At 37.4% G+C, this 26018-nt stretch overlaps 1 protein-coding gene and 1 non-coding gene across 7 annotated transcripts; one reads left to right on the top strand and one right to left on the bottom strand.

The window, feature by feature from the left end:
* Positions 1-974: 974 nt before the first annotated feature.
* LOC105165314 (protein SPIRRIG) lies at positions 975-21873 on the top strand. Of its 6 annotated transcripts, XM_020695038.2 has the most exons (20): positions 975-1732; positions 3677-3746; positions 3894-3979; positions 4067-4202; positions 4303-4359; positions 5056-5232; positions 6652-6843; positions 6963-7028; positions 8372-8486; positions 8757-9931; positions 10750-11431; positions 11514-11616; positions 11725-12836; positions 12958-14602; positions 14757-14928; positions 15049-17819; positions 18674-18979; positions 19088-19394; positions 19494-19640; positions 20090-21873. In XM_020695038.2, the coding sequence occupies exons 1-20, from the start codon at positions 1572-1574 to the stop codon at positions 21266-21268; spliced, it is 10659 nt and encodes a 3552-aa protein (XP_020550697.1). In that variant the 5' UTR covers positions 975-1571; the 3' UTR covers positions 21269-21873. The 6 variants fall into 6 exon arrangements, with proteins under 6 accessions (XP_020550697.1, XP_088737723.1, XP_011082587.2 ...); XM_088881597.1 differs by having other exon boundaries at positions 14757-17819; positions 19253-19394; XM_011084285.3 differs by having other exon boundaries at positions 14757-17819.
* Positions 21874-22062: 189 nt separating this feature from the next.
* On the bottom strand, positions 22063-22134 carry TRNAE-UUC (transfer RNA glutamic acid (anticodon UUC)). The gene has a single exon. It is a non-coding gene; the product is annotated as a tRNA-Glu (tRNA).
* Positions 22135-26018: the final 3884 nt, after the last annotated feature.

The following is a 26018-nucleotide window of genomic DNA, read 5'->3' as shown; positions in this document are numbered from 1 at the left end:
TTTTATGTAAAAAAAAAATCAACGAACAAGATAAGAGAGAAAGTAAAAGCTACAGGAGTTTGCGATTTTGTGTTGAACTCAGGACATGATTGGTATGTATAAAAGAAATTAAGTGGAAATGAAAAGACTTGAATAGAAGGTAATAGATTAATTACAAGGTAATAGAATTGGCATTTTTAGTTGATTCCATTAATATAATTGATAATTAAAAAATAATAATTAGTAATGAAATAAAAATATTTTTATGATTAATTTTCTCTTTAATAAATTTTTAAAAGACTATTTATTCATATTTTATTGAAAATGTAGAATTCAATTTTACAACAATATTGTCCTCAAAATTGTTTAGAGAAGATTATAAGCAATTTATAAAACATCCCATAGTAAATAATTTATTGACTCGTTAAACAAATAGAAAATTTTTTTTCTGCAAAAAAAAAAATAATTTGGACAATCAAATGAACTAATGTATTTAATCAGTGTTGTCATTATTTATTCAGTACTTATTTAAAAAAATTTAAATAATATAAATAATTAAATATCAAAATAATCACTTTTTCTTACCACATATACATAATTATTTCTCAATACTCGATACAAAATGTACTTAAGTTTAATAATAATTAAAATTAAATATTAAACTGATACAAAAAGAAGAAAAAAAGAGAGAGAATTTTGATTTCCAACGTGTTGGGAATAACTAATACTATGTTTGGGGAGAAAATAATTAATCAGTTATCTAATAATATATCAATCAAAGCTGTAGTAATAAATTTGAGAATACTAATTTTATTTCCACTTCATTCTTACATACCAATCACATCTGTATTGGTATTGACTAACCAGGCGCCACGTGGAGCCCATTCAGCGCTGACGTGGCGTGCGCTAGTTTGTAAGAAAACAAGAAAATTAGCCGTAGAAGAAATAAAAAGAAAAGAGATCATATTAATAAACTAATATGTTTTAGACTTTAGAGAGAGAGAAATGTATATAGATATAGAGCGAGAAACAAGGCGCGCAAAGGTTGTCCGAAAACAAGAGAGAGAATGCGCTGCAAATGCAAATCCTTCTTCCCTCAGGTCTAAGCTTTGTCTTCCTAGTCCCATTTTCTTGGGCTAATTCCAAAGGCACAACCTCATCGGTATATTTTATATCAGGCATATTCGGGTCACATTTTGATTTTCACCCCAATATCAATTCGGCCGATGCTGATCAGGATATTTTTCTGGAATTTGCAAAATTAGGTTGATACATGCACATACGTAAATTCACACGTATAGGGATATTGGGGGCTCTTAATCCCTATTTCAATCCTGTTTGTCGCGTTTGATGTTTTTTTCTTATCATTTTCTGTTTATTTACGTGAATAAGTTTGGGAAATGAGCTGCAAGATCCTTCTGCGAAGGGTTCTGGAAGGGTCAGGATTTTGGATCTCATCTCTGGTTATGGGAACGGTGTAGTTTTGCTGTCGGATGAGAGGGCCTTAGTGTTTTAGACGTTGTTGTGATTTCTTGCATTTACTTCGGATTTCTGCAAATATATGTACGGAAAGATCGCGTTTGAAGAAAACGATGAAATGGGTAACATTGTTTAAAGTCTTTAAGGACAAAGTTGGTCTTTCTCAAATTCCATCGTCGGCCTCAACGTCTCCATCGCTGCCGTTCGAAGAAAGCAGCAGCAATTCCAACAATGCGTCGCCACCCCGCCAAGACTTTTCGTTATTGCTTTCAAGGTTTGTTTCTCTTATCTCTCTCTTTTCTGTGGAAAATTTCGACTCGGACGGTTCACTTGGTTTTGCTGTACCTTTTGGCTCACGCTTTCATTTTGATACCACTTGGTGGAGAAATTGATCAGTCAGCAACTTGCTGAAGTGTTCTCTAGTGAATTCTGTTTGCTGGAAGAGTTGCCTTGGCTAGCTTTAGTTAGATGATGATAGGTGCAGACTCATAACTATACTAGGGATTTTTTCCTCGCTTGCATATTTATTTTAGCTGCAGTTTCTGGGCAGGGGTTTTTAATATGTACTTGGGGTATGTATGTTATGGATGAAATGGTTCAGAGACTTGACGAGCATCAGATTCACGTGGATGAAAACTATGCAATTCTGAGATTTTGTGACACCTATACTTGCAAAATGGTTAAAAAGGTCTGCGTGCCATGAACCAGAGGCGGATGTGTTAAATACAGATTCTTTTTGGTATAAAATTTGTTAACAACTTCTTCCCATATCTCTTTGTCTTGTCCACTGGTAGCTTTTGGATCCTTTTTCTATTTCCAACTAAGAAAGGAGGTGGTGATTCTGAATGCCATACTAGGCCCTTTACCTACAATAACCTCAAATGTTTAGCCTATATATTGGTATCTTGCAGCTGCAGAATTAAATTGGACAAGTCACTTATCTAACAGCTGAGTTCTACGCCATACGATGCGATGATGAAATTTTGTGATACTTTCAGTAAACAATGCTTTTCCTTCACAAAGGTCTAGAAATGGACATTTAATAAATACTTAATTCTTAGGCAAACATGACTAGATGGAATTAACAGGTTTTTCGATCTCACTTTGTTGCTGCTAATAGCCCTTAGAAAAGTTTCAGTCCCTGCTTGATAACAGCTCGAGGTGAGCTTTAACTGTTTTTCTTGGGGAGGATATGTGCCGACATAGATAGGTGTTAAACTTCCATCCTGGTGGTCCATTTTACTTGAATGAGGTAATCTCTAGCACATCAGAAAAGGGAACTAGGTAGAACTTATCATGACTCTTGATCCTATTCTTACTCAGCCTGACCAACTTGAGCCATTTGCAGCCCCTAATAATCATGATACTCTTGTTCAAGAGTTCGTCATAATTTCCTTGCTGCATCTTACAGTTTTAACACCTGTGTTCTGGCTTAAAATCTATTTTACTCCACATACTTGAGGATAATGTGTGACCTTCTCTTCTGTTTTGTAAATTTGATGTATGCAATAAAAAGTACTACATAGCGGGTATACCCTTAGGGGGCTCTAGCCTCATCCTTGGGCAGTGTCATTTGGCAGTCAATAGCTGTATTGTTCAACTTCTAAATAATATGTTATTGTGGAACCTCTGACATTTTTGGTTTCAAGATCGTGGTTTTGTAGATGATAATTGGTGTAACCATCCACCGAGTCCGTGTGATCGATGACACGAGAAAACCTGAAATGGAATATCGGTGATTGCTGAACCAAATTATACCAGATTAAGAGTGGCACTTCATTTATAAAATCAGTTTGTTTAGGATCAAATTCTTAGAAATGCTGGGAAGTTCAGCAAATTGAGCTTCAAATGCTATAACTTTTATGTTTCTTCTCACCTCTTGGGGCTTTCGATAAATGAATGGAGGTTGCGAATAAAAGGCAAAAGGTGAATGGAGGTCTGGCAATTTAGAATTGTGAATAACTGCTAGGAGAAGATAGAAAAAAGATCTAGGCAATGAGAAAAAGCTGACTGCTCTATGAAAATATTAGCTGATGCTGTAGGGCTTCTCTCACATGTATTTATGCTATTGTGGGATTTATACCTTTGGTTCTTTTGATGCTTAACATATTAGTTTGTGCAATATTTATTTGAAGTCTCAGCACCTTATTTGAATTCTCTTAAAGTTTGCCTTTGGGGCATGATCCTTAATTATCCTTTTTTCTTGTCAAATAAGCAGGGAGAAGACTGAGTTGGAATTGGATTTCAAGAGGTGTTGGGAGGAGTTCGGTTCATCTAGTACTGAGAAGGTATCGTGAGAGGTCTTACACAATTGTAGAGTTATGTCCACTGTTTTTATTACTAATTCTGCTTCTGCCACTTCTTCCATAAGTATGAAAAAATATCAATTTATCCACACACACCCATATATATATATATATAATTTGTGTCTGCAGGAGAAAGAAAAGGCCTTGCATTGGACAGTGGAATATTTTTGTAGATTAGGAAAGCAGCACTCAGATGTTGCTCAATTAATTACCATGTGAGAAAAACTTTCTTTTCTTTTCTTCACTTCATTTTACTTTATATATATAATTTCAGTATGATATTAGAGCTGCAACAAATCCAGGTTAGTGGAGGCGCACATATTTTCTTTTGTGGTGGGAAGGGCATTTGTAACCGATATAGACAAGCTGAAGCTTAGCAGTAAAACAAGATCTTTGGAAGCTGAAAAAGTTCTGACATTTTTCTCAGAGACCACTAAGGTGTTACTTGAATTTTTTTACATGAACCTTGTTCCCTATTTCAATTTAAGTGCACGAAATTGTCTATTTTCTTGAGAATTTATGTTTGTAATTTCTGCAGGATGGAATAAGACCTGGTGCAAATCTATTACAGGCAGTGGAAATCCTTGTTTCTGGGGTTTGTCAATTGATCCATCAAGAGAAAGTGCAACACCACCCGATATGCTTTTGGCATACAGTGTGGTGGTCTACTTCAATAATAAACATTTGGCTTTATTTATACATGTTCTATTTCGAATGAGACCTCAGTTTCCAGATTGTTTTATGTTCAACTTAATGTGATCTCACTCATATTTGCTTGTTTCCTTGTCTAACAAGAACTTGTTCAACACCCAAGGAAAACTCGAAAGCGTACATAACATCCCAATGTTTGCACCTTATGCAACCTTGTCATCTCTTTTATATCTTTCTCATGGACGGAGAATTGAGAAAAAAAGTCGTTGCATCATATTGGAATTTGTACTGGTCATGGGGTTGCTCTTTTTTGCTGAAAAAAGCAATGTGAAGGTGGTAGCATTCACCATATTGGAAGCTGGTCCATTCATTTGAAATTTTGTAGCATAGTTTACCTTCGTGTTGCTCACTGAGCCAAGAGTCTATCATTCTGGATGCTAATATTGGATACATAATGATAATTTCTTGTCACAAATTTTACATTGAAGTGATCTGTTTATATTTCCTTTTGCTTATAAAGAAATATTACAACCTTGAACTCTTGAGACTATGTGTGCGTGAGTGTTTCTTTTTCTTTGTATTCTTTTAATTTGCTGTATTCATTCTGTTTGTAACTTATGCAAGATGTTTATTTTTTCAGCTGGTTGACAAACAATCGTTCCTCGATTCTGGGATCTTGTGCTGTCTCATTCATGTTCTAAATGCTCTTCTTGCTCCTGATGGGGGCAGTCAGAGACAACAGCTGATCAATAACGAGGAGCAGCTATCATCCAATGAAAACCATGATGTTGAGACCAGACCTGTCCGCCGGCATGAGGTGGTGACTCTTGTTAATTTTTTTTTTTTGTTGATGTTGTTTCCTATTCTTAAAAAACTTATGTAGATATACTTCCTACTTGAAGTGCTATTTTAGTCTATTTTAATTATATAGTATAAGGTGGCTGGTTTCGTATAATACTTTCCTGAATAAACTTGCTTGATTGTCCGTAATTCATGTCATTATTTGTATCTTGCAGTTTCTGTTTTATCTCTTTCACATGCTCTGTGTGAGCACAAATTTCCGATCATTTGGTCAGTGATTGCATCATCAGTCAAAAACTTTATCATGTATGTCCAAAAAGTAGGCTTCCCAAGGTTAAATTCTTAGGTTTTCCGGAGCTGTAAAGGAGTTATACTATTGTTGTGGTACAATTGTCTTACAACACCTTTGAGCTATTTCTTGTGTTAAATGATCACCATTTAAAAGCTTATGTTGGTTAGAGAGGAGAATCATTTAAAATATTAACACCCCCCTCTCATGTGAAACATTTTTTTAATAAATGGGTATCCATTAGATTGGAACCTGGGACCACTTGTTTCGTTTGGCTCTAATACCAAATGACAACATCATCTAAAACCAAGTCGGAGCCAAACATGATTAGTTAAAAAAAGTAAGAGGTTATGAGGTTGTTCTTAGCAATTGAACTAAAGTAGAACGGCACAAATGTAATCTGTAGCAAGTAAAAGCATATTTATCCTCTACCAATACACAGATCAGTTATGCTGTACCGCTTATATGTAGATAATTAACATCTGGAAGTTGATGTAGCAACTTGTAAAACAAGACTAACCACCTCTTCGTCTCTGTGAACCATCTACCCAATTCGAGGCCAATCTCAACCCAATTATGGAACAAAAAATTGCAGATCTTATAGATACCATTAATATTCTTTTTGCTAGGTTTTAAAAGTAAACTCAGTAATAACCTTTTTCATCTTTTTAGGCCTTTTTCTTTCTAATAAGTTGCATTTGGTGTTTGTTTCACTGCCAATGATGGGCAGTGGAGTTTTGTGACTTCATCTTTTTCTATAAGTTGAATGCATAATGACCTGAATGTGTCATTAGTGCCTTTTATACTTTTTCCTCTTCATAATCTACCACATCTTTAAACAAAGTTTGTATTATCCAGCATTAAGTGCATGTTATGGTCGAATTGAAAGCATTTGTAATTCTTGGCCTTAGTATACTTTCTGATGCGTGGTATCAGAGAGTAAAAAGGAACTGCAGAATTAGTTTCTCAGAATGGTTGCTGAATGAAAAATTGTGCTACAAGATACATAACTAGATGCATCTCCTCGTGGTTATTATTCAGATTTGGAATAGCAGAAGTATTTTCCTGGTTCTTAAATTACTGATGACGGCTTTATCTACAACTTTTAGAGTGCTTACTTCCTTGCTCATTTTCTGAATTTATCAGGTTGAGGGCAGTGTTGTACATATTATGAAAGCATTGGCCGGTCATCCATCAGCTGCTCAAAGTTTGGTGGATGATAATTCACTACAGTTACTGTTTCAAATGGTTGCCAATGGTTCTTCAGTGGTTTTCTCGCAATACAAGGAGGGTCTTGTTCCTTTACACGCCATTCAGCTTCACAGACATGCTATGCAGGTGAAAGTGTCTTCGTTGCTAGTGAAATAGCAATGAGTTGTTTATACAGTTACAAACCATATCATGACTCTGTTATGTTTCCCTGATCTGGCTGAACTTTCTTGTTACTGTTGTTCCAGATCCTTCGTCTTCTTTTGGTTAATGATAATGGCAGCACAGCAAAGTATATACGAAAGCATCAGCTGGTATATAAATACATATCTACGTGTATATTTTGTGGCTTTGCTGTTAATCATATGACATGTGATCTGTCAGATTGCCCTATCCCATGTTATCCCTATGTGAAATTACTTTCTTCTATTTAACCAGGCAGCAAACATAATGAAGCATGCTTAAATCCTCTGCTTCTGTACTGAACACACAAATTTCCAAGAAAATCTTTCCTTATTCTTTAGTTTGGGAATTAATTATTGCCATGAAAGAATGATTCAATCTAACTTGTGCCGGAGCTAATTGCCATTTAAATGAGCTAGTGAATCAAAGTTTTGAGGCATTTTCTTTATCAGTATATGACATACTTAGGTGCCTTATCTGGCTTGTAATAAATCCTTGTGGTGGTAGGCTATCAGGACATTTGACTTTTGAAAATTATCGGCTCGTGCCTTTTCTTTTGAAAAATGAGGAGAAATGACAACAAAAAGCAATGTACTTGTCTACAAGGATTATGGCACAGGACCTGCACTCCATGTTTCAAAAATGAGTTTATTTGTTTCTTTAGTTCTTGGATAATTTGTGCTGTGCCAGTTGAAGTTTTTAAGGATTCACATCAATCTATTTACCTTTTCCAGCATAAGGTATGCTCATGTGTGAAAAGAAGGCCAACTCTGTTTCTTCCATGAGATACCTGATTTATCTAATGCAAAAATGTCCTTGCTATGCTGTTAACAGCTATTATCATTTCCAGATTTGCTCCTTGTTCCCAAGCAGCCTGACATGCCCCATCTTAAAGAAACCTTTATGATTCATGTTACCTGCAATCATCAAATAGAGGTTGACTAACGCCCCTCCATCTTTTTATGCATAAATACCACTGTCAATTCAGAAGCAATTCACAAATAAGATAATAAGAGATGTATTTCTCACTGTATCTGGTTCCAACATTACCTGTTTGCTATAAAATTTGATCTTTCAACATGGGACTCAATGTCCCAGCCTGACACGTTTTTGCCATGATATTTTAGAATATCTACAGTTCAAAATAAAGCCTGATCCATCTGTTACATACTTTTTGCATGTTTGTTCTTTTCAATAATCAAATTTATTGGAACAAAGGGAAACAACCTGGTATATCAAGATGTATGTAGTAAGTTATCAGATGAAGATGCACACACATTAGAATCATATACTAAAGTAATTAATAAAAACTGAATGTAATCCTATAAAAGCAGGAGGAATTGGTACTCAAGTAAAATGAGAGAAGAATAATGTTTCTTCCCTTTTGCTTCCATTTGATGGTTTTTGCGATTTCCTTATAACTAGATAATCTATCTTTTGATTTGACAGCTGTTATTATGTTTATCTGAGACAGATAAGAGTACTTCTAATGGCTGTCAAGGATTTCAATCCTGATTGTGGGGATCCTGCCTATACTGTGGGCATTGTTGACTTGCTTCTTGAAAGTGTTGAATTATCTTATAGACCAGGTAAAATGGCCTAATTCCATTGAGTTCGCTGGTCAGTTTTGGTTAGATCATGTTTCTTTTATTAATGTAAATGCTCTATGTTTTTAATTCTATTAAAGCTCATAGGTCAGAGCTAGCTTCGTTTTTAACTGTCAAAACCTGACATTGTTCCTCACTGTAGATTAACTTGTGTGTGAGATGAATTTAGCTCTAGTATATCTCCCACATTTTTAGGATACTTCTTAAGACAAATATGCCCAGATTCTGATTTTGTTCAATTTCTTCCTGTAGATGCTGGTGGTATAAGACTCAGGGAGGATATTCATAATGCTCACGGGTACCAGTTCTTGGTCCAGTTTGCTTTGACTCTGTCGAAGAGTCAAGGTGGTCAGACTTTTTATTCCAAGTCACTTTTAGAAAATGATTCTACTAAAGACAGTTCCCATGCAGTTGAAGAGGCAGAGAAAAAGAGCTTAGGAGAGTATGGAGGAATCTATTCACCACTCAGTCTGTTCCCTGCGCTTAGTAGACTTCTTGATGTCATTATTTCTTTCGCCCAAACAGGTCCCTCATGTGCTCCTGCATCATCTGGCCTAAAATCTTCAAAAAGTTCTCACCCAAAGTCAAATGCACATGGCAGAAGTCGTAGCTCATTTTCCGACCGAATGGCTGAAGAAATTTTGGAGAAGGACAACGAAAAAGTCAAAGATTTAGAAGCTGTTCAAATGTTAATGGATATTCTAATCAAAGCAGAAAGTACAGAGTTGCAGGCAGAAGTACTGAATAGATTGTTGAAGATATTCTCTAGTCATCCTGAAAACTATAAGTTATGTCAGCAGCTGAGGACTGTACCTCTCTTAATCCTTAATATGGCTGGTTTCCCTTCATCTCTGCAAGAGATAATCTTGAAAATTCTTGAATATGCGGTGTCTGTTGTGAATATCATCCCTGAACAAGAGTTGCTTTCACTTTGTTGCTTACTACCACAATCAATAACCTCTGGATTAAAGCATACGATTCTTTCCTTTTTCTTAAAGCTCTTATCATTTGACCAAGAGTACAAGAAAATCCTCAGAGAAGTCGGTGTGCTGGAGCTTCTGTTGGAAGATCTGAAGCAGCACACATTTTTGCATGAGCCTGAGCAACTTACTAGTGATCATGGTCAGTTAGAGATAAAAACTAGCTCAAGCAGTTTCAAGAGGCACTTTCTCTGTAAGGATTCAATCCTTTCATCTCCGACACTCTTAGAACCTGCTTGTGGGAAATTCCTTATTTTTGAAGTAGAGGATACAGCTGCAGTTGCTTGGGATTGTTTGCTCTCCTTATTAAAGAAATCAGATGCAAATCAGGCAGCATTTCGTTCTTTTAATGGTGTGATCATCTTACTTCCTTTTTTGGCGTCGGATGTGCATCGCCCGGGCGTCCTTCGGGTGTTGTCTTGCTTGATTATTGAGGATGTCAAACAGGTAAAAGCTTCTTTCTTTAGTTTTATGCTTTACATGTATGACCCCACGTTTGTTCTTTACACAAAGGTGTCTCCTCACGTTTATTCTTTACTTAAAGGTGTCTCCTCCATGGTAGAAATTTAGTGAATGTTTGTCTTCTTTGAATTTGAAGTCTCCTAAGTAACTTGTAGTTTGAAAATAACTAGAAATGTGCTCAGACTTTAATTCGCATGATCATAAATTGTAGCTTGAGGATAACTACATGGATCCTCAGACTTTAGTCATCATGATTGGTGGTGTTGTTATAAAGAGTTATTGTGTTGCTTTCTGCGTAATGACATTAAAGGTATGTCCTTGTTATCCCAGTGTCTGTAAGGGCTCATCAGTCTTGTTATGATTTTTGACGTATGTTCAACATTTATACACAACTACAATAAACTTTTTAGCTAGCTTCCAAGGCAAATTGATATGGATGTATGCAGAGATGGAACAAGAATTATGGTGCCGTCTTGTAGAATTTATCTAGATTGATATCGAAACTATTTATCACATTTCAAAAGTGATGCCCTTGCTCTGCCCTTGAAATTTAGGCAAGCATTTAAGTATTGATTGGTCATCTACATTTTTTGTTGAGTAGTTAGGGATTATTGCACTTCTGGAGTTTGGTTGGTGTTAAGACCTTCATTTCTAAATTGTAGTCTTCATGTTTCTGTTCTGTGATATGAGAACAGAGTTATATCTTGTTGTATGATTTGTGCTTTTCAAGGATCAGATGCACTGTATTCTTGAATCTGTTGATGTAGAGGTGTTCAATGTATCCTCTTTTCTGTTTATATCAGGCTCATCCGGAAGAATTGGGCGCTTTGGTTGAAGTGTTAAAAAATGGGATGGTTACAAGTGCTTTGGGATCTCAATACATACTTCAACATGATGCAGAATGTGACACCTTTGGAGCTGTATGGCGCATATTAAGAGTTAATGACTCGGCTCAGAGAGTTTTTGGTGAAGCAACTGGGTTTTCTCTTTTACTAACTATGCTTCAGTCTTTTCAGAGTGATGATGGAGATCCGAAAAAGCAACCTTCTATAACTGTATGCATCAATGTGTTTACATATATGTTGCGCGTGATGACAGCAGGGGTTTTTGATAATGCTGTCAATCGGTCAAAGTTGCAGACAATCCTATCTTCACATACTTTTTATGATCTTCTCTCTGAGTCAAGGTTAATTTGTGTGGAATATGAATGCCAAGTCATACAATTGTTGCTGGAACTAGCTCTAGAGGTAGTGACTCCACCATTTACAATGTCAGAACATGAAAATGAATCAGCTGGTTTTCTTTTGATTACATTGTCGGGTTCTTTCGTAACTTACAAGAAACGGGTATATAATGCTGCTGCGGTCAGAGTGCTCTTACGTAGTTTACTGTTGTTTACTCCAAACGTGCAATTAGAATTGCTGAACTTTATCGAAAAGCTTGCTTGTGCTAATTCCTTAAATAAGGAAAACCTCACATCTATAGGTGCGAATTTACAAATTCTTGTTTGTAGTAGCTTTTCTGATTTTAGTAGCATCCTTAGTAATTTTCATGCCTTTGCTGCTAGGCTGTGTGGAACTTCTTTTGGAGATTATACATCCCCTTATGTCGAGCTCATCATCATTAGTTTCTCATGCCTTGAAGATTGTGGAAGTTCTTGGTGCCTATAGGTAACACAACTTTCAGTCTGGACCGGAGCATCCAATGCACGTCTGGAACTCTCTTAGACTGCTTATACTTTAAATTAATTGACCTGACACACATTTCTTGATTGACAGATTATCAGTATCAGAACTTCGAAGTCTTGTCAGGTATATTATGCACATGAGGCTAGCGAACTCTGCTCGTTGTGTTGTTCAAATGATGGAAAGGTTGATTGTTTCAGAGGATACGGGCTCAGGAGATGTTTCTCTTGCACCTTTTGTCGAGTTGGACATGAGCAAGTTAGGACATGCTTCCATTCAAGTGCCATTAGGGCAAAGGTCATGGCCTCCTGCTGCTGGTTATTCTTTTGTTTGTTGGTTTCAGTACCAAAATCTTTTAAAACCACAGGCAAGAGAGACTGAAGCTCCTAAAGCTGGATCTCCAAAGAGGCATAGCCTGATAAGTGGACAACTAGGATCTCAGGTCCTTCGGATATTCTCTGTTGGGAGTGTGGATAATGAAAGTACCTTTTATACGGAGCTTTGTCTGCATGATGACGGGGTTCTTACACTTGCAACAAGCAATTCTTCTTCCTTGACATTTGCTGGATTAGAAATGGAGGAAGGTAGGTGGCATCACCTTGCAGTTGTGCATAGCAAACCAAATGCTTTGGCTGGGCTCTTTCAAGCAAGTTTTGCTTATGTATACCTTAACGGAAAGCTAAGGCACACCGGGAAACTTGGATACTCTCCCTCTCCTGCAGGGAAGTCTGTGCAGGTAACAATTGGGACGCCAGTTGCTTGTGCAAGGGTTAGTGATTTGTCATGGAAGCTCAGATCTTGCTTTCTTTTTGAAGAGGTGCTCCCACCAGGTTCTATTTGTTTTATGTACATTCTTGGAAGAGGTTATAGAGGGCTTTTCCAGGACACAAATCTATTGCAATTTGTTTCTAATCAGGCATGTGGTGGGGGCAGCATGGCTATTTTGGATTCTTTAGACATCGACTTGCCTTCGCCCTCTAACACGCAAAAGCCTGACACTGCTGGTAAGCAAGGGATCTTTAAGGTGGATGGAAGTGGATTTGTATGGGATTCCTATAAATTAGGAAATCTCTCACTACAATTGTGGGGTAAGAAACTGATACTTGCATTAGATGGAACGAGCACGGACACAATCCGAGCATCTGGAACTGTATCCATGCTCAATCTAGTTGATCCACTATCAGCTACTGCTTCTTCTATTTGGGGTGAGAGAATTATCGACTGAATTGTTTCAATCATCTGTCTGGCCAAATCTCTTTGTTATCTTTTTTGTTTAATTAATTCTTATATTTATTTATGCATTTATTTTTTCTGGAGTTCTTCCAGGTATACCACGATTTGGTCGTCTTCTTGGAGATATCTACATCTGTAAGCAGTGTGTGATCAGTGATATGATCCGCCCCATGGGTGGCATGGCTGTTGTCCTTGCTCTTATTGAAGCTGCTGAAACGAGGGACATGCTCCACATGTCCTTGACATTGCTTGCATGTGCACTCCACCAGAATCCACAGAACGTGAGAGACATGCAGAAGTACAGAGGATACCACTTGCTAGCTCTTTTCCTTCACCGCAGAATGTCCTTGTTTGACATGCAATCACTTGAGATTTTTTTCCAAATAGCTGCTTGTGAGGCTACTTTCTCTGAACCAAGAAAAATTGGAAGCATGAAGAGCACTCTGTCACCTACCACCATTAATGAGGCCAGCTTTGACGATCTCAATTTATCAAAGTTACCTGATGAATTTTCATCAGTTGGGTCTCAAGGGGATATTGATGATTTTTCTGCAACAAAAGATTCATTTAGTCATATTTCAGAGCTGGAAACTGCTGATATGCCAACAGAGACATCTAATTGCATCGTTTTGTCAAACGCTCATATGGTGGAGCATGTGTTGTTGGATTGGACCCTCTGGGTGACAGCTCCTGTCCCAGTTCAAATTTCTTTACTTGGATTTCTTGAGCATCTGGTCTCCATGCATTGGTATCGCAATCATAACCTTACAATTCTCCGTAAAATTAACCTTGTTCAGCATTTACTCGTAACTCTGCAGAGGGGTGATGTTGAAGTGCCAGTGTTGGAAAAAGTAGTCATGTTATTAGGTGTCATTTTGGAGGATGGATTCCTTCCTTCTGAATTGGAGCTTCTTGTGCGGTTTGTGATTATGACATTTGATCCTCCTCAACCAACATCACGTAATCATTTTACAAGAGAATTGATGGGGAAACATGTTATTGTGAGAAACATGTTACTTGAGATGCTAATTGATCTGCAGGTGACCATTCCATCAGAGGAGTTACTTGAGCAGTGGCTTAAAATTGTTTCATCAAAATTAATTACTTATTTTCTTGATGAAGCACTACATCCTACCAGTATGAGATGGATCATGACTCTTGTAGGTGTGTGCCTTTCCTTTTCTCCTACATTTGCACTAAAATTTCGATCAAGCGGAGGTTATCAAGGTTTGGTAAGGGTACTTCCTAGTTTCTACGATTCTCCTGATATATATTACATTTTGTTCTGTCTGATATTTGGGAAGCCTGTATATCCAAGATTACCAGAAGTTCGCATGCTTGATTTTCATGCGCTTATGCCAAGTGATGGTCGCTGCGGAGAGTTAAAATTTGTTGAACTGTTGGACTCGGTTATTGCAATGGCGAAATCCACTTTTGATAGGTTATGCACACACTTAATGATTGCACATCAAACTGGCAATATTTCTCAGGTTGGTGCAAGCATTATGGCTGACCTTGTAGATGGACATGTAGACATGGGAGAGCTTCAAGGTGAAGCTTTGATGCACAAAACCTATGCTGCTCGCTTGATGGGTGGGGAGGCATCAGCCCCAGCAGCCGCTACTTCAGTTCTCAGATTCATGGTTGATCTTGCAAAAACGTGTCCTCCTTTTTCTGCTGTATGCAGACGGGCTGAGTTTCTTGAAAGCTGTATTGACCTCTATTTTTCCTGTGTCAGGTCTCGTGCATATTTGAATTCTGGACTTTTATCTGATTCTCCTTTGAATATGAACTCTTTATATTTGGTATATGCTACACATAGATCAAGCACATTGTTCGGGACATGGATTGTCTACTTTGGTTAACTGGACATGTTTCTCTTTGTTATTCAGGGCTGCTCATGCTGTGAGGATGACGAAAGAACTAACTGTGAAAACGGAGGAAAAGATTTTGAATGATGCTGATGATACCAGTAGCTCGCAGAATACTTTCTCTAGCTTCCCTCAAGAACATGAGCAGTCAGCAAAGTCCTCCGTCAGTGTAGGGAGCTTTGTGCAGGGGCATGTAAGTGCTAGTTCTGAAGATAATCCAATTATTACAGATAACATGGCCAGTGAGAAACCAGAGATTGGTAATTGCGTAAACCAGCAGGAATTGGACCAACTAATGAAGGAAAATGTGCAGGCTGTGGCGAGTGTTGACAGCGAAGCAGTTGACCAGGTGTCCACTGCCACTTCTGGAAGTAATGATTTCAATTTCCGGGATACAAGAAGTACATTAGATTATTTTCAGAAGAGTGCTTCCCATAGTTCATTGTCTTTCACTATGTCTGAATCTCCTGTATTGACCGAGAGATCTAGTTCCAGGATTCAGCGCACTCCATCTTCATCTCCAGTTTTAGCATTGACATCTTGGCTTGGGGGTCCCACTCGCAGTGATTCAAAAGCACAGTCCTCTTCAACACCATCTGTGGACTCCTTTGTGTCTGTTCAAGACATTGATTCCCCTTCAGAGTTTAAGCCTGCAACTCAATCTCAGTATGCATCAAACACATTGTTCACAATCAGTCCGAGTTTGATTCTTGAAGTAGATGGTTCTGGCTACGGAGGAGGTCCATGTTCTGCTGGTGCTACTGCAGTTCTAGATTTTCTGGCTGAAGTTCTTTCTGATTTTGTGACGGAGCAGATAAAAGCTGCATCAGTTCTTGAGACTGTTTTGGAAAGTGTACCTATGCATGCTGATGCTGAATCTGTTCTGGTTTTTCAAGGATTATGCCTTACTAGATTGATGAACTTCGTTGAAAGGCGTCTCTTACGTGATGATGAGGAAAATGAGAAGAGGTTAGAAAAGAGCCGATGGTCCTTAAACTTAGATGCACTGTCCTGGATGATAGTGGATCGCGTGTATATGGGAGCTTTTCCTCAGCCTGCTGGTGTATTGAAGACTTTGGAATTCTTATTATCGATGTTGCAGTTGGCAAATAAAGATGGTAGGATTGAAGAAACAATTCCTGCAGGCAAAGGACTTCTTTCTCTTGGGAGAGGAAACAGACAACTTGATACTTATATACATGCACTTTTTAAGAATACGAATCGTATCATATTATTCTGTTTCCTCCCATCATTTTTGTCCACAATAGGGGAAGATGATCTTCTTACACGCTTGTGCTTGCAGAATGAACCAAAGAAGAAATTGTCTCTTCACTCTTCACAAGAGGATGGTGGGGTTGAGATTCTCACAGTTTTACAGTTACTGGTTGCCAACAGGCGAATAATCTTTTGTCCCAGTAATCGTGATACTGATCTAAATTGCTGTCTTTGTGTAAATTTGATATCTCTACTCTATGACCATAGGAAACATGTGCAAAATGCAGCAATTGATATTCTCAAATATCTTTTGGTACATCGTAGGGCTGCAGTTGAAGAGTTTTTGGTCTCTAAAGTAAACCAAGGGCCATCAGTGGATGTTCTACATGGTGGTTTTGATAAGCTTTTGACTGGAAACTTATCGGGATTTTTTGAATGGCTTCATAGTTCTGAGTCAATAGTCAATAAAGTGTTGGAAAAGGGTGCTGCAGTTATGTGGGCACAATATATTGCAGGGTCAACAAAGTTTCCTGGAGTGAGGATAAAGGGTATGGATAGTCGTCGAAAGAGAGAAATGGGGAGAAGATCAAGGGACACCTCAAAATTAGAACAAAGACATTGGGAGCAAGTGAATGAACGGAGAGGTGCACTTGAATTGGTCCGTGATGCTATGGCTACTGAATTACGTGTTATCCGTCAGGATAAGTATGGATGGGTGGTTCATGCTGAAAGTGAGTGGCAAACTCATCTCCAACAGCTTACACACGAGCGGGGAATATTTCCAATTAATAAATCCTCCATGAACGAGGAGGAGCTTGAGTGGCAGCTTTGCCCCATTGAAGGTCCATACAGGATGCGTAAAAAGCTGGAGCGGTGTAGAACAAAGATAGACACCATCCAAAATATTCTGAATGGGAAGTTCGAGATAGGGGAAAGAGAATTTGGGAACACTGATAATGAGCACCATGCCTTTGATGCTGAATCAGATTCGTTTCTCAATCTTTCAACTCACAAACCAAAGAACGAAACTTTTCATGCTGAACTGTATAATGAACCATCTTTCAAAGAATCAGAAGATGCTCGGGATGTAGCTTCTCCTGGGGTAGGATGGAATGATGATCGCGAGAGTAGTATAAATGAAGCAAGTATGCATTCGGCTGCTGAATTTGGTGAGAGGTCAAGTGATGCATCCGCTCAAAGAGCAGATACTAGTAGAGGCAAACCTGATTTAGGATCTTCAAAGTTATCTTCTTCAGTAAAAAATGATGAAGTGAGGGTGGCTGAGGACAAATCAGATAAAGAGCTAAATGATAATGGCGAGTATCTGATCAGACCTTATCTGGAACCTCTTGAAAGGATTAAGTGCAGGTACAATTGTGAAAGAGTAGTGGGACTGGACAAACATGATGGTATATTTCTGATTGGGGAGTTGTCACTGTATATCATTGAGAATTTTTACATTGATGAATCTGGGTGCATATGCGAAAAAGAGAGTGAAGATGAACTCTCCATCATTGATCAGGCTTTGGGTGTAAAGAAAGATTTTTCTTGTAATATGGACTCCGATTCCAAGTCAATTTCATCATGGGGTGCTACAGTAAAGGCATACTCAGGGGGTAGGGCATGGGCATATAATGGGGGTGCCTGGGGTAAGGAAAAAGTCTGCACTGCTGGTAATGCGCCTCATCCTTGGCGTAATTGGAAGCTTGATAGTGTCCATGAGCTTCTGAAGCGTGATTATCAGCTCCGCCCTGTTGCTATTGAGATTTTTAGCATGGATGGGTGCAATGACCTACTGGTTTTCCACAAAAAAGAGAGAGAAGAAGTTTTCAAGAATCTGGTGGCCATGAATCTACCCAGAAACAGCATGTCAGTCACTACACTCCTCTTTTGCTTTCCTGATGTTATTATTAGTTTGACAAGGTGGTCCATATAGTTGATGTCAATAAACTGGTCTTTTCTTGCTCTGCCAGTAAGTTATTTAAATCAAACTCGAACTGGTGGAATTTTGTCATTAAGATATCAATACCTGGCTTTGGCTGTAACTTCTTAGTTAACCAGAGGTACAAGGAAAGATGAAAGCATTATGATGAATGGTGGCAGGCATGTGAATGTTTTACTCGCTTCATATGAAGATGCTACAATCTGCAATTGGATTGGTTTGCTCTTTTGTTAGAATTCTGCAGATTATGTTTGCCAAAAATTGGTGGCTTTATGGATTATCACACATATACTGTAGTTGCTTTATTTTTGTTGCTGAATACTCTCCCTCATCCATGATGAAATGGTCCTTCTTTGGGTTTCACAAACAATATTCTCATTGTTGTCAAGTATTCACTACTTTCCAATAGTGTCCTTGCTTAGAATACATGCTGTGTCTGGGAGGAATGTCGAGAATCTGCTTTATTGAAATTGGGTTAAGTTGCATACTGTTCTGCTTTTCATTTTCACCCAGAATGCTCCCTTAAAAATGCAACATCAAATTTGGACAAAAGGTAAAATAGAATAGAAAAAGTGAGACTTCTTATGACATCAATGTATTAACTACTATACTTTCCTAGTTTATGGAGATGCCATTCTTGTGTTCTTGGCTTCCCTTTGATTCTGATGTAACTACAGAGTGCTGCTTCATTCAGTACTTATGATGCATCTTTTTTCATTGGTGCATGGTGTTTTCCTGAAACCAGTATTTTGACGTCACATTTATTTTGTATGTTTTACAGTCTAGATGCAACAATAACGGGGTCAACAAAACAAGAAAGCAATGAAGGCCGTCTCTTTAAAGTTGCAGCAAACTCCTTTTCCAAAAGGTGGCAAAATGGAGAAATTAGCAATTTTCAGTATATCATGCACCTCAATACTCTGGCAGGTCGTGGGTACAGTGATCTGACGCAGTATCCCGTGTTTCCTTGGGTCCTGGCAGATTACGAGAGTGAGAATCTGGACCTATTAGATCCAAAAACATTCCGTAATTTTGAGAAGCCAATGGGTTGTCAAACATCAGACCGGGAGGAGGAGTTCAGGAAGAGGTTGACTCCTGTTATGGCACTTTTATCAACTTGTAAATTTGTTTGTTTTGAGTTTGTACTTCCCTTCTCCATCTTAAATATTATACTGATTTGCACCCCCCCAAACAGATACGAGAGCTGGGATGATCCAGAAATCCCCAAATTTCATTATGGTTCTCATTATTCTAGTGCTGGGATTGTTCTCTTTTATCTATTACGCCTGCCTCCATTTAGTGTCGAGAATCAAAAGCTGCAAGGTGGACAATTTGACCATGCTGATCGTCTTTTCAACAGTGTTCGAGAAACCTGGTGGAGCGCTGCTGGGAAAGGGAATACATCAGATGTGAAGGAACTAATTCCAGAATTCTTTTATATGCCGGAATTCCTGGAAAACAAGTTCAATCTTGACTTCGGTGAGAAACAATCGGGAGAGAAGGTCTGACAAAGTTTTTTTAGTGCTGGAGCTGGACCTCCTTTTTCCTTCCATTTTGGTTTTCAGATAGTGAGTGTGTGATCGATCCTGATCTTTTGCCAGGTTGGTGATGTTTTCTTGCCTCCATGGGCCAAGGGCAGTGCTAGAGAGTTCATCAGGAAGCACAGGGAAGCTTTGGAGTCAGATTATGTTTCAGAGCATCTGCATCATTGGATAGACCTCATCTTTGGATATAAACAGAGAGGAAAGGTTTGTGTCCAATTTCTGTACCATTGTATTTGAAATCAGATATTTCGCACAGGGTTTAATATACTTATCAATCCTTTGTTTTTTCAAAAGTCTCTTTAGTAACTTACTGATTGCATTCCTTTTGACCAACTGTCCTTCCTGTGGATTACACACAATGTATTCTGTATTTATTGTAATTATGAAGAGAGGCGAAGATAATAATCCTGAATTCAAGTAGATGAATAAATTTTCTTACCTTTGAGACTTCGAATTCTATACTCTGAAACTTTTCCCTTATAGACTATTTGCTGAATCAATATTGGAAGCCGGGAATTCGGTTATTTTGTTTTTACAAGTAAATATATTAGCGGTTTCTTGCTAAATGTACCATCATTATCTTCCTCATGGCTATTAACTTGGTTGCTTCCTGTTTTTCAAACTCTGATTACAGTATTTTACATATTTTTCAGGCAGCTGAGGAGGCTGTTAATGTATTTTACTACTATACCTATGAAGGCAGTGTTGACATTGACTCTGTTGCAGATCCTATTATGAAAGCATCTGTTTTAGCACAAATTAATCATTTTGGACAAACACCAAAACAACTGTTCATGAAGCCTCATGCTAAAAGACGAACTGATAGAAAGGTTCCTCCTCATCCACTCAAGCATGCTATGCTTCTTGTACCTCATGAGATTCGCAAGAGCTCATCTTCTATATCTCAAATTGTAACTGTCACTGACAAGGTTCTTATTGCTGGCACAAATATCTTGCTAAAACCAAGAACATTTACCAAATGTGTCGCGTGGGGTTTTCCTGACCGGAGCTTACGTTTTATGAGTTACAATCATGATAGGCTTCTTTCTACTCATGAAGATCTTCATCATGGCAACCAAATCCAATGTGTCAGTGCGAGTCATGATGGCCAACTTTTGGTTACTGGGGCAGATGACGGCTTACTTTGTGCTTGGAGAATTGGACAAAGTGGACCCTTTGCTCTTCGACACTTGCAGTTGGAGAAGGCTCTTTGTGGCCATACTGGTAAAATCACGTGTCTGCGCGTTAGCCAGCCCTATATGATGATTGTGAGTGGATCTGATGACTGTACAGTAATAATATGGGATCTTAGCTCTTTGGTCTTCATTAGGCAGCTTCCCGAGTTCCCTTCACCAGTTTCAGCAATATATGTGAATGAATTGAACGGTGAAATCGTGACTGCAGCTGGTGTTCTGCTTGCTATTTGGAGCATTAACGGTGACTGCCTAGCTGTGAACAACGCAACACAGCTTCCTTCTGATTTCATTCTCTCACTCACGGGTTCTACCTTCTCAGACTGGCTGGAAACAAACTGGTATGTATCGGGTCACCAAAGTGGTGATATCAAAGTGTGGAAAATGGTTCACTCTTCCAGTGAGGAGTCTGCCCAAATCAAAGAAACCGTGAATCCAACAGGAGGTCTAGGACTTGGAGGGAAAGTTCCCGAGTACAGATTGATCCTACATAAGGTATTGAAGTTCCACAAATTTCCTGTTACTGCCCTAAGGCTCTCAAATGACCTAAAACAGTTGTTAAGTGGGGATTCGGATGGCCACCTGGTTTCATGGACATTAAGAGACGAGAGCTTGAGAGCTTCCATGAAGCATAGATGAGTGAAGGAGGTTGTACAGTTTGTTTGATACTTGGTTATCCCAGCTATTCGTTCTCTGTGGAAGACTCTCCCAATGACTTTACATGCAGTCTTTTGAGGGCAAAGTAACTATACGATGGAACTGCACTGCTGTGCTGGTGAGGACAAGAACAAAAGAGCGCTAACATGGGAATGCAGCAACTTTCTTGTGCCAGACTCTTGAAGCAAGATCTCCCCCTTTGCAAGCGCCTCGCAGCTTCAGAACTAGAACTGGGGGCGTAGATGCCGTCAAATTTGGTGGTTGTGAGAAGAGATATTGGCTTCTTTGGAAGATGTATGTTGTATATAGTAACGGTTCATGACATTGTACAGTGAAGTTGTATAGAAAATGGAAAGTTAACCGGCTAACTTGAAAGTATAGGAGAAAGATGAGAGGTTGGCTTTAGTTTACTCGACAAAGTAGATGCGTAGCTGATCCATCTTTGTTGTGAAATTGTAGAGAGATACTTACATTTTGATGTATATTTTACATGTATCTGAAATTCTAATGTTATCATGGCAAAAAATGATCAAGCTGTTCTGTACAGTAACTTTACGATATGACAGATTTATCCCCTTTATTCGTCTTTTTACTGTGTATATTTTCCAGGTTTATACTCCATTTTATTAGGGTTGGGTAATTTGTCCCCAATTTCCTTTCGGGAGATGGAGGCGACTCCATGAATTCAGTTGAACAGTTGGATTAGAGGATCCGATTTCCCAGCTTCCGTAGTCCATTGACTGTGAATAAGCAAAAATTACTATAAAAAAGTGAAATTCCGTTGCCGGGAATCGAACCCGGGTCTCCTGGGTGAAAGCCAGACATCCTAACCGCTGGACGACAACGGAGCTACGTTTTGAAACAATATTTTTATTACACATGTATTGTATTTCTGCTCCTGCAGTACTCTCTCTTAATTTATTTCCCAACTGCAACTGCAGATCATATTGCCAACTCTTGTCCCTTTGTTTCTGCATCATCTGTTCTTATTTGTACAAACAACACGCAGTTTTCTTTTATTTACTTGTACATTAATCTCCTTCAATTTTTCCCTGTCAAGTTTGAGTTATCTGTATCCTATTTATAGTTAATTTCCAGACTTATGTAAACAGTTGTTCACAAAAATAACTACAGTTGCACTGAATTTTTTGTATAATGTTTACTTTATGAGGAAAGAAATGAAATTGCTTTCCAAACCATATAGTTGACCACATAGTCAAGTTTACAAGTGAAGCTGCCAGCATTATCTATGTCAGATTGGTTTTCAATATTAATTTGACAGAGACAAATGAAAAAGAAAAATTGTGTAATCTAAAAACTTAACAGGCCTAGTAAAATGCCTATTTGATCTCCCATTCCACTCCTTTGGTTCACTGAATCCTTTCAAGATAGCTGATGGGCCTTTTGTGATGTTGGGCTCCTCTTGGGCTAGCTCAAGTTATGATCTTTGGCGGAACGGAGTGTAGTCAGAAGGTGGGTAAAGATATGTAATTCCTGCTTGTGAATTGTTGACATCTCTTTAACTCCGTGGATTTTGAAGTAATCCACTCTCCTAAAAATGAGAGAAAAAAACGTGGACTTTAATTTGCAAAATGGACTTTGGGTCCTGCAACATTAAGGTGAGATAGCTCAGTTATTTATAACATCTTGCTTCTAGAGGATTCCATCTTCTCTCAAGTGATTCTTGCCTCTTTCTCTCTCTCTCTCTCTTTTTTTTTTTAAAAAAAATTCTAAATGCTGGTTTGATCTCCTTAGCCCATTGCCTCACTCTGTCCTTTCAATTAAGCTTTTCTCTTTTATTTTATTAATTTGTGACTTGTCTGCTTCAACTTTACTTCTTGTCTTTTTATTTTAATTTATTTTATTCTGTATTAATTAATTTTAAACAAACATGAGATTAGAGACACGGCTTTAATGATTTGAATGTTGTGTTGTTTGGTACATGTCTGAGAAAACCCTATTCATGAGGACCACTTCTTTACCTCAAACAAACCAGCACCTAATTAACACCTATTTCTAATCAATCCCAATCATCACCCTCTACAACTATCGTCTCTATGTACGTGCATAATTTTTATATTTAAAATAAAATTATTTTTACTATATAATTAATGTATAGTTCAAAAATAATAACCAATCACAAACCTGACATATTTTGAATTTTTCTATTAATTGTATTTCCTATACTAATTCTTTGCTTCTCCAATATTATATAGTTTCAGTTAAATCCTGTAACTAAAAAAAATCACTCATTGAGGAAAATTGGCTGTAATTTGCTAATTTTGCAGAAAGACACCAAATGACTACACAACCCAAATAAATTGGGGATTCTGTCCAAAATACTTATAAAATGTAGCCAAAAAATAAAAATATAATTTATACACATCCTCATAATAAAAACATTTATTTAAGGACAAAGGTGCGTAGTTGATGAGTTCATCATCAATCATCCAACTATCAATAGTTATATACCCTCCGGACACCAACAAAATAATACACGAATTATGACAAAAACCCACAATTAATACATTCACCTTTATGGGTTCAGATTAGTTAAAAACCACAAATTAATCATGAAAAAGACTATTAATTAAGGAAAGTAGTGTAAGTTATATTACCAGTAATCATGGTAAGTTCAAGGACACGATTATTACGAGAAAAACCCATAATTAAAAATGCTTTGATACAACGATATAGTGCTGACGCTGCATGCACCCATTGGCTGCATCACTTAACCTTACCAAAGGAATCAAAAGCAAGTTGAAAATAGAAACTTTTTGTTGTTTAGTCGAATCAAACCATATACAGAGTAAGAATTGTTATATTGGTTATATAATTGATCACTTTATTATAATTGTATATTATATTCATTAGGACAAATATATTATATTTATCATATAATTGGTTCAAATTCGATTTGAATTAAAATTTCAGGTTAAAAACATCAGATCACGTCAGCATCACAATTATTTTTCAGTGTTGTCTTGTTTGGCTTTCTTGCATGGGTTTTAATTTGGCTTTATGGATTAGAGTCCACTATCAGACCACATTCACAGTCATGTCTTTGGCAAGTTTTGCTTTTCCTGACAACAATTGGATGTGGGAAGGTGCAAGAATCCGACAATTGTCATTCCATGTTTGAAACCAAAATTTTGTCCTCATTCAATTCAGGGAACATACTCTTTTGGAAAGTAGTGATGGTATCTTTGTAGCATTGTTATGTACAATTCCATCTCTCAAGTTGTTGAATTATCAAATCTCGTCTTTTCTTTTTACCTGTCGAGTAACTGCATCACCTACTGTTTTTTGTGTGCATATAGTAAGATATATATAATATAATTTTTTTTAAAATAAAAAATCAATATAAAATAAAAAACGAATCAAGTGATTAATATAAATAAAAATAAAAAATAAATATCATTAGATAATAAAAGATGACTTGGAGCATATCAAATAAATAAAAAATTATATTAGTATAAATATTTAAGAGTATAATTGATATTTTAAAATTTAATGTTGCAGAATCATAAATAGTCAGTTATGAGTGAAAAATGGTTTTCCTTTTTAATCGTAAAGATTTGTAAACAAATTTCTTTTTAAGTTTACTGTGTGTATCAAATTTTTTATATTGTTCAAATTATAGATGAAAAACAATAATATCAACTGAAAAAGTCAGTGAGCTTTTTACCCCGGATCCAACTACATTTATACTATGTTGTTGGGAATACTTTTACTATTTAAATTTAGAGCCAGTCTGTACATAATATATAAAGGGGTGTGTGAATTTCGTCGAGTCCCCTGAGGTTTGTATCATTGCAAATATTTTTTTTCTAAGAAATTATCATTATCCTCTTGATAATAACATGTTCAACAATTAATCCATTTCGTTAATTAAAATCTGTTAAGATTTCATTCAAATTTTATATTGAATTGCCCAAAATGTCTTTTGCACCGTAAATTATAATTTTATATATTTGTTAATAATAACTTTTGACGCACATTAATTTCTTTTTTATATTTTTTAATAATAACCTCCACCAATGTCAATTTTTTTCTTACATTATGTCAAATTTCTACAAGAGAAATTTAAATTTCAGCAGAGATAAAATTGATATTTCCACTTACCAATTAGGGGTTAGATAATTATGTAGAATATCAGGGAAATATAAGTAATTTTTTAAAAAATAAGAAGAGATTTGTCCGGGCGGTGGTGTCGCGGGCGTGAAAAATACCTGTCTCGCTCTATGGACACGGCCGCCTCATAAACTATTCCGCCCGAGCTACTTTTATTAATGTTTTCGCTCCTAACACGACACAGTAAGACATTTACATCCACTGAATTGAAATTCCGTACGAGGAAAAGGGAACCTGCTGCTTTTCACCATCTATATATATTCATCCATTCTCCTCTCAAGTTTTCACTAAATTAGCTGTAGAGGGAGTGGGAGTTCCATGCAGTTTATGGGATTCTCTACACACCTCTTTCCTTCAGCCACACCACCACCACCACCTTCCACAACCACCGTGGAAAGACACAACTATATGTGTGTGTGTGTTAGGATGGATGAATCGTGCACCACTAGTAGTTGAAGCTGCCAGCATGATCTTAACTTGCCTATGCCAAATAAGGGAAGATCAGATCATGTGGCAGTTTCACCTATTGATGGGATCACGAGATATATTCTTCTGATGATCATGGGTTCAAATGCCGAAAGATTGGTGCTTCTCAAGC

This window comes from Sesamum indicum, linkage group LG6, assembly GCF_026168435.1.
Source record: "Sesamum indicum cultivar Baizhima isolate 11 linkage group LG6, ASM2616843v1, whole genome shotgun sequence".
Classification (NCBI taxonomy): Eukaryota; Viridiplantae; Streptophyta; class Magnoliopsida; order Lamiales; family Pedaliaceae; genus Sesamum; species Sesamum indicum.
This window is presented reverse-complemented; position numbering and strand designations above follow the sequence as displayed.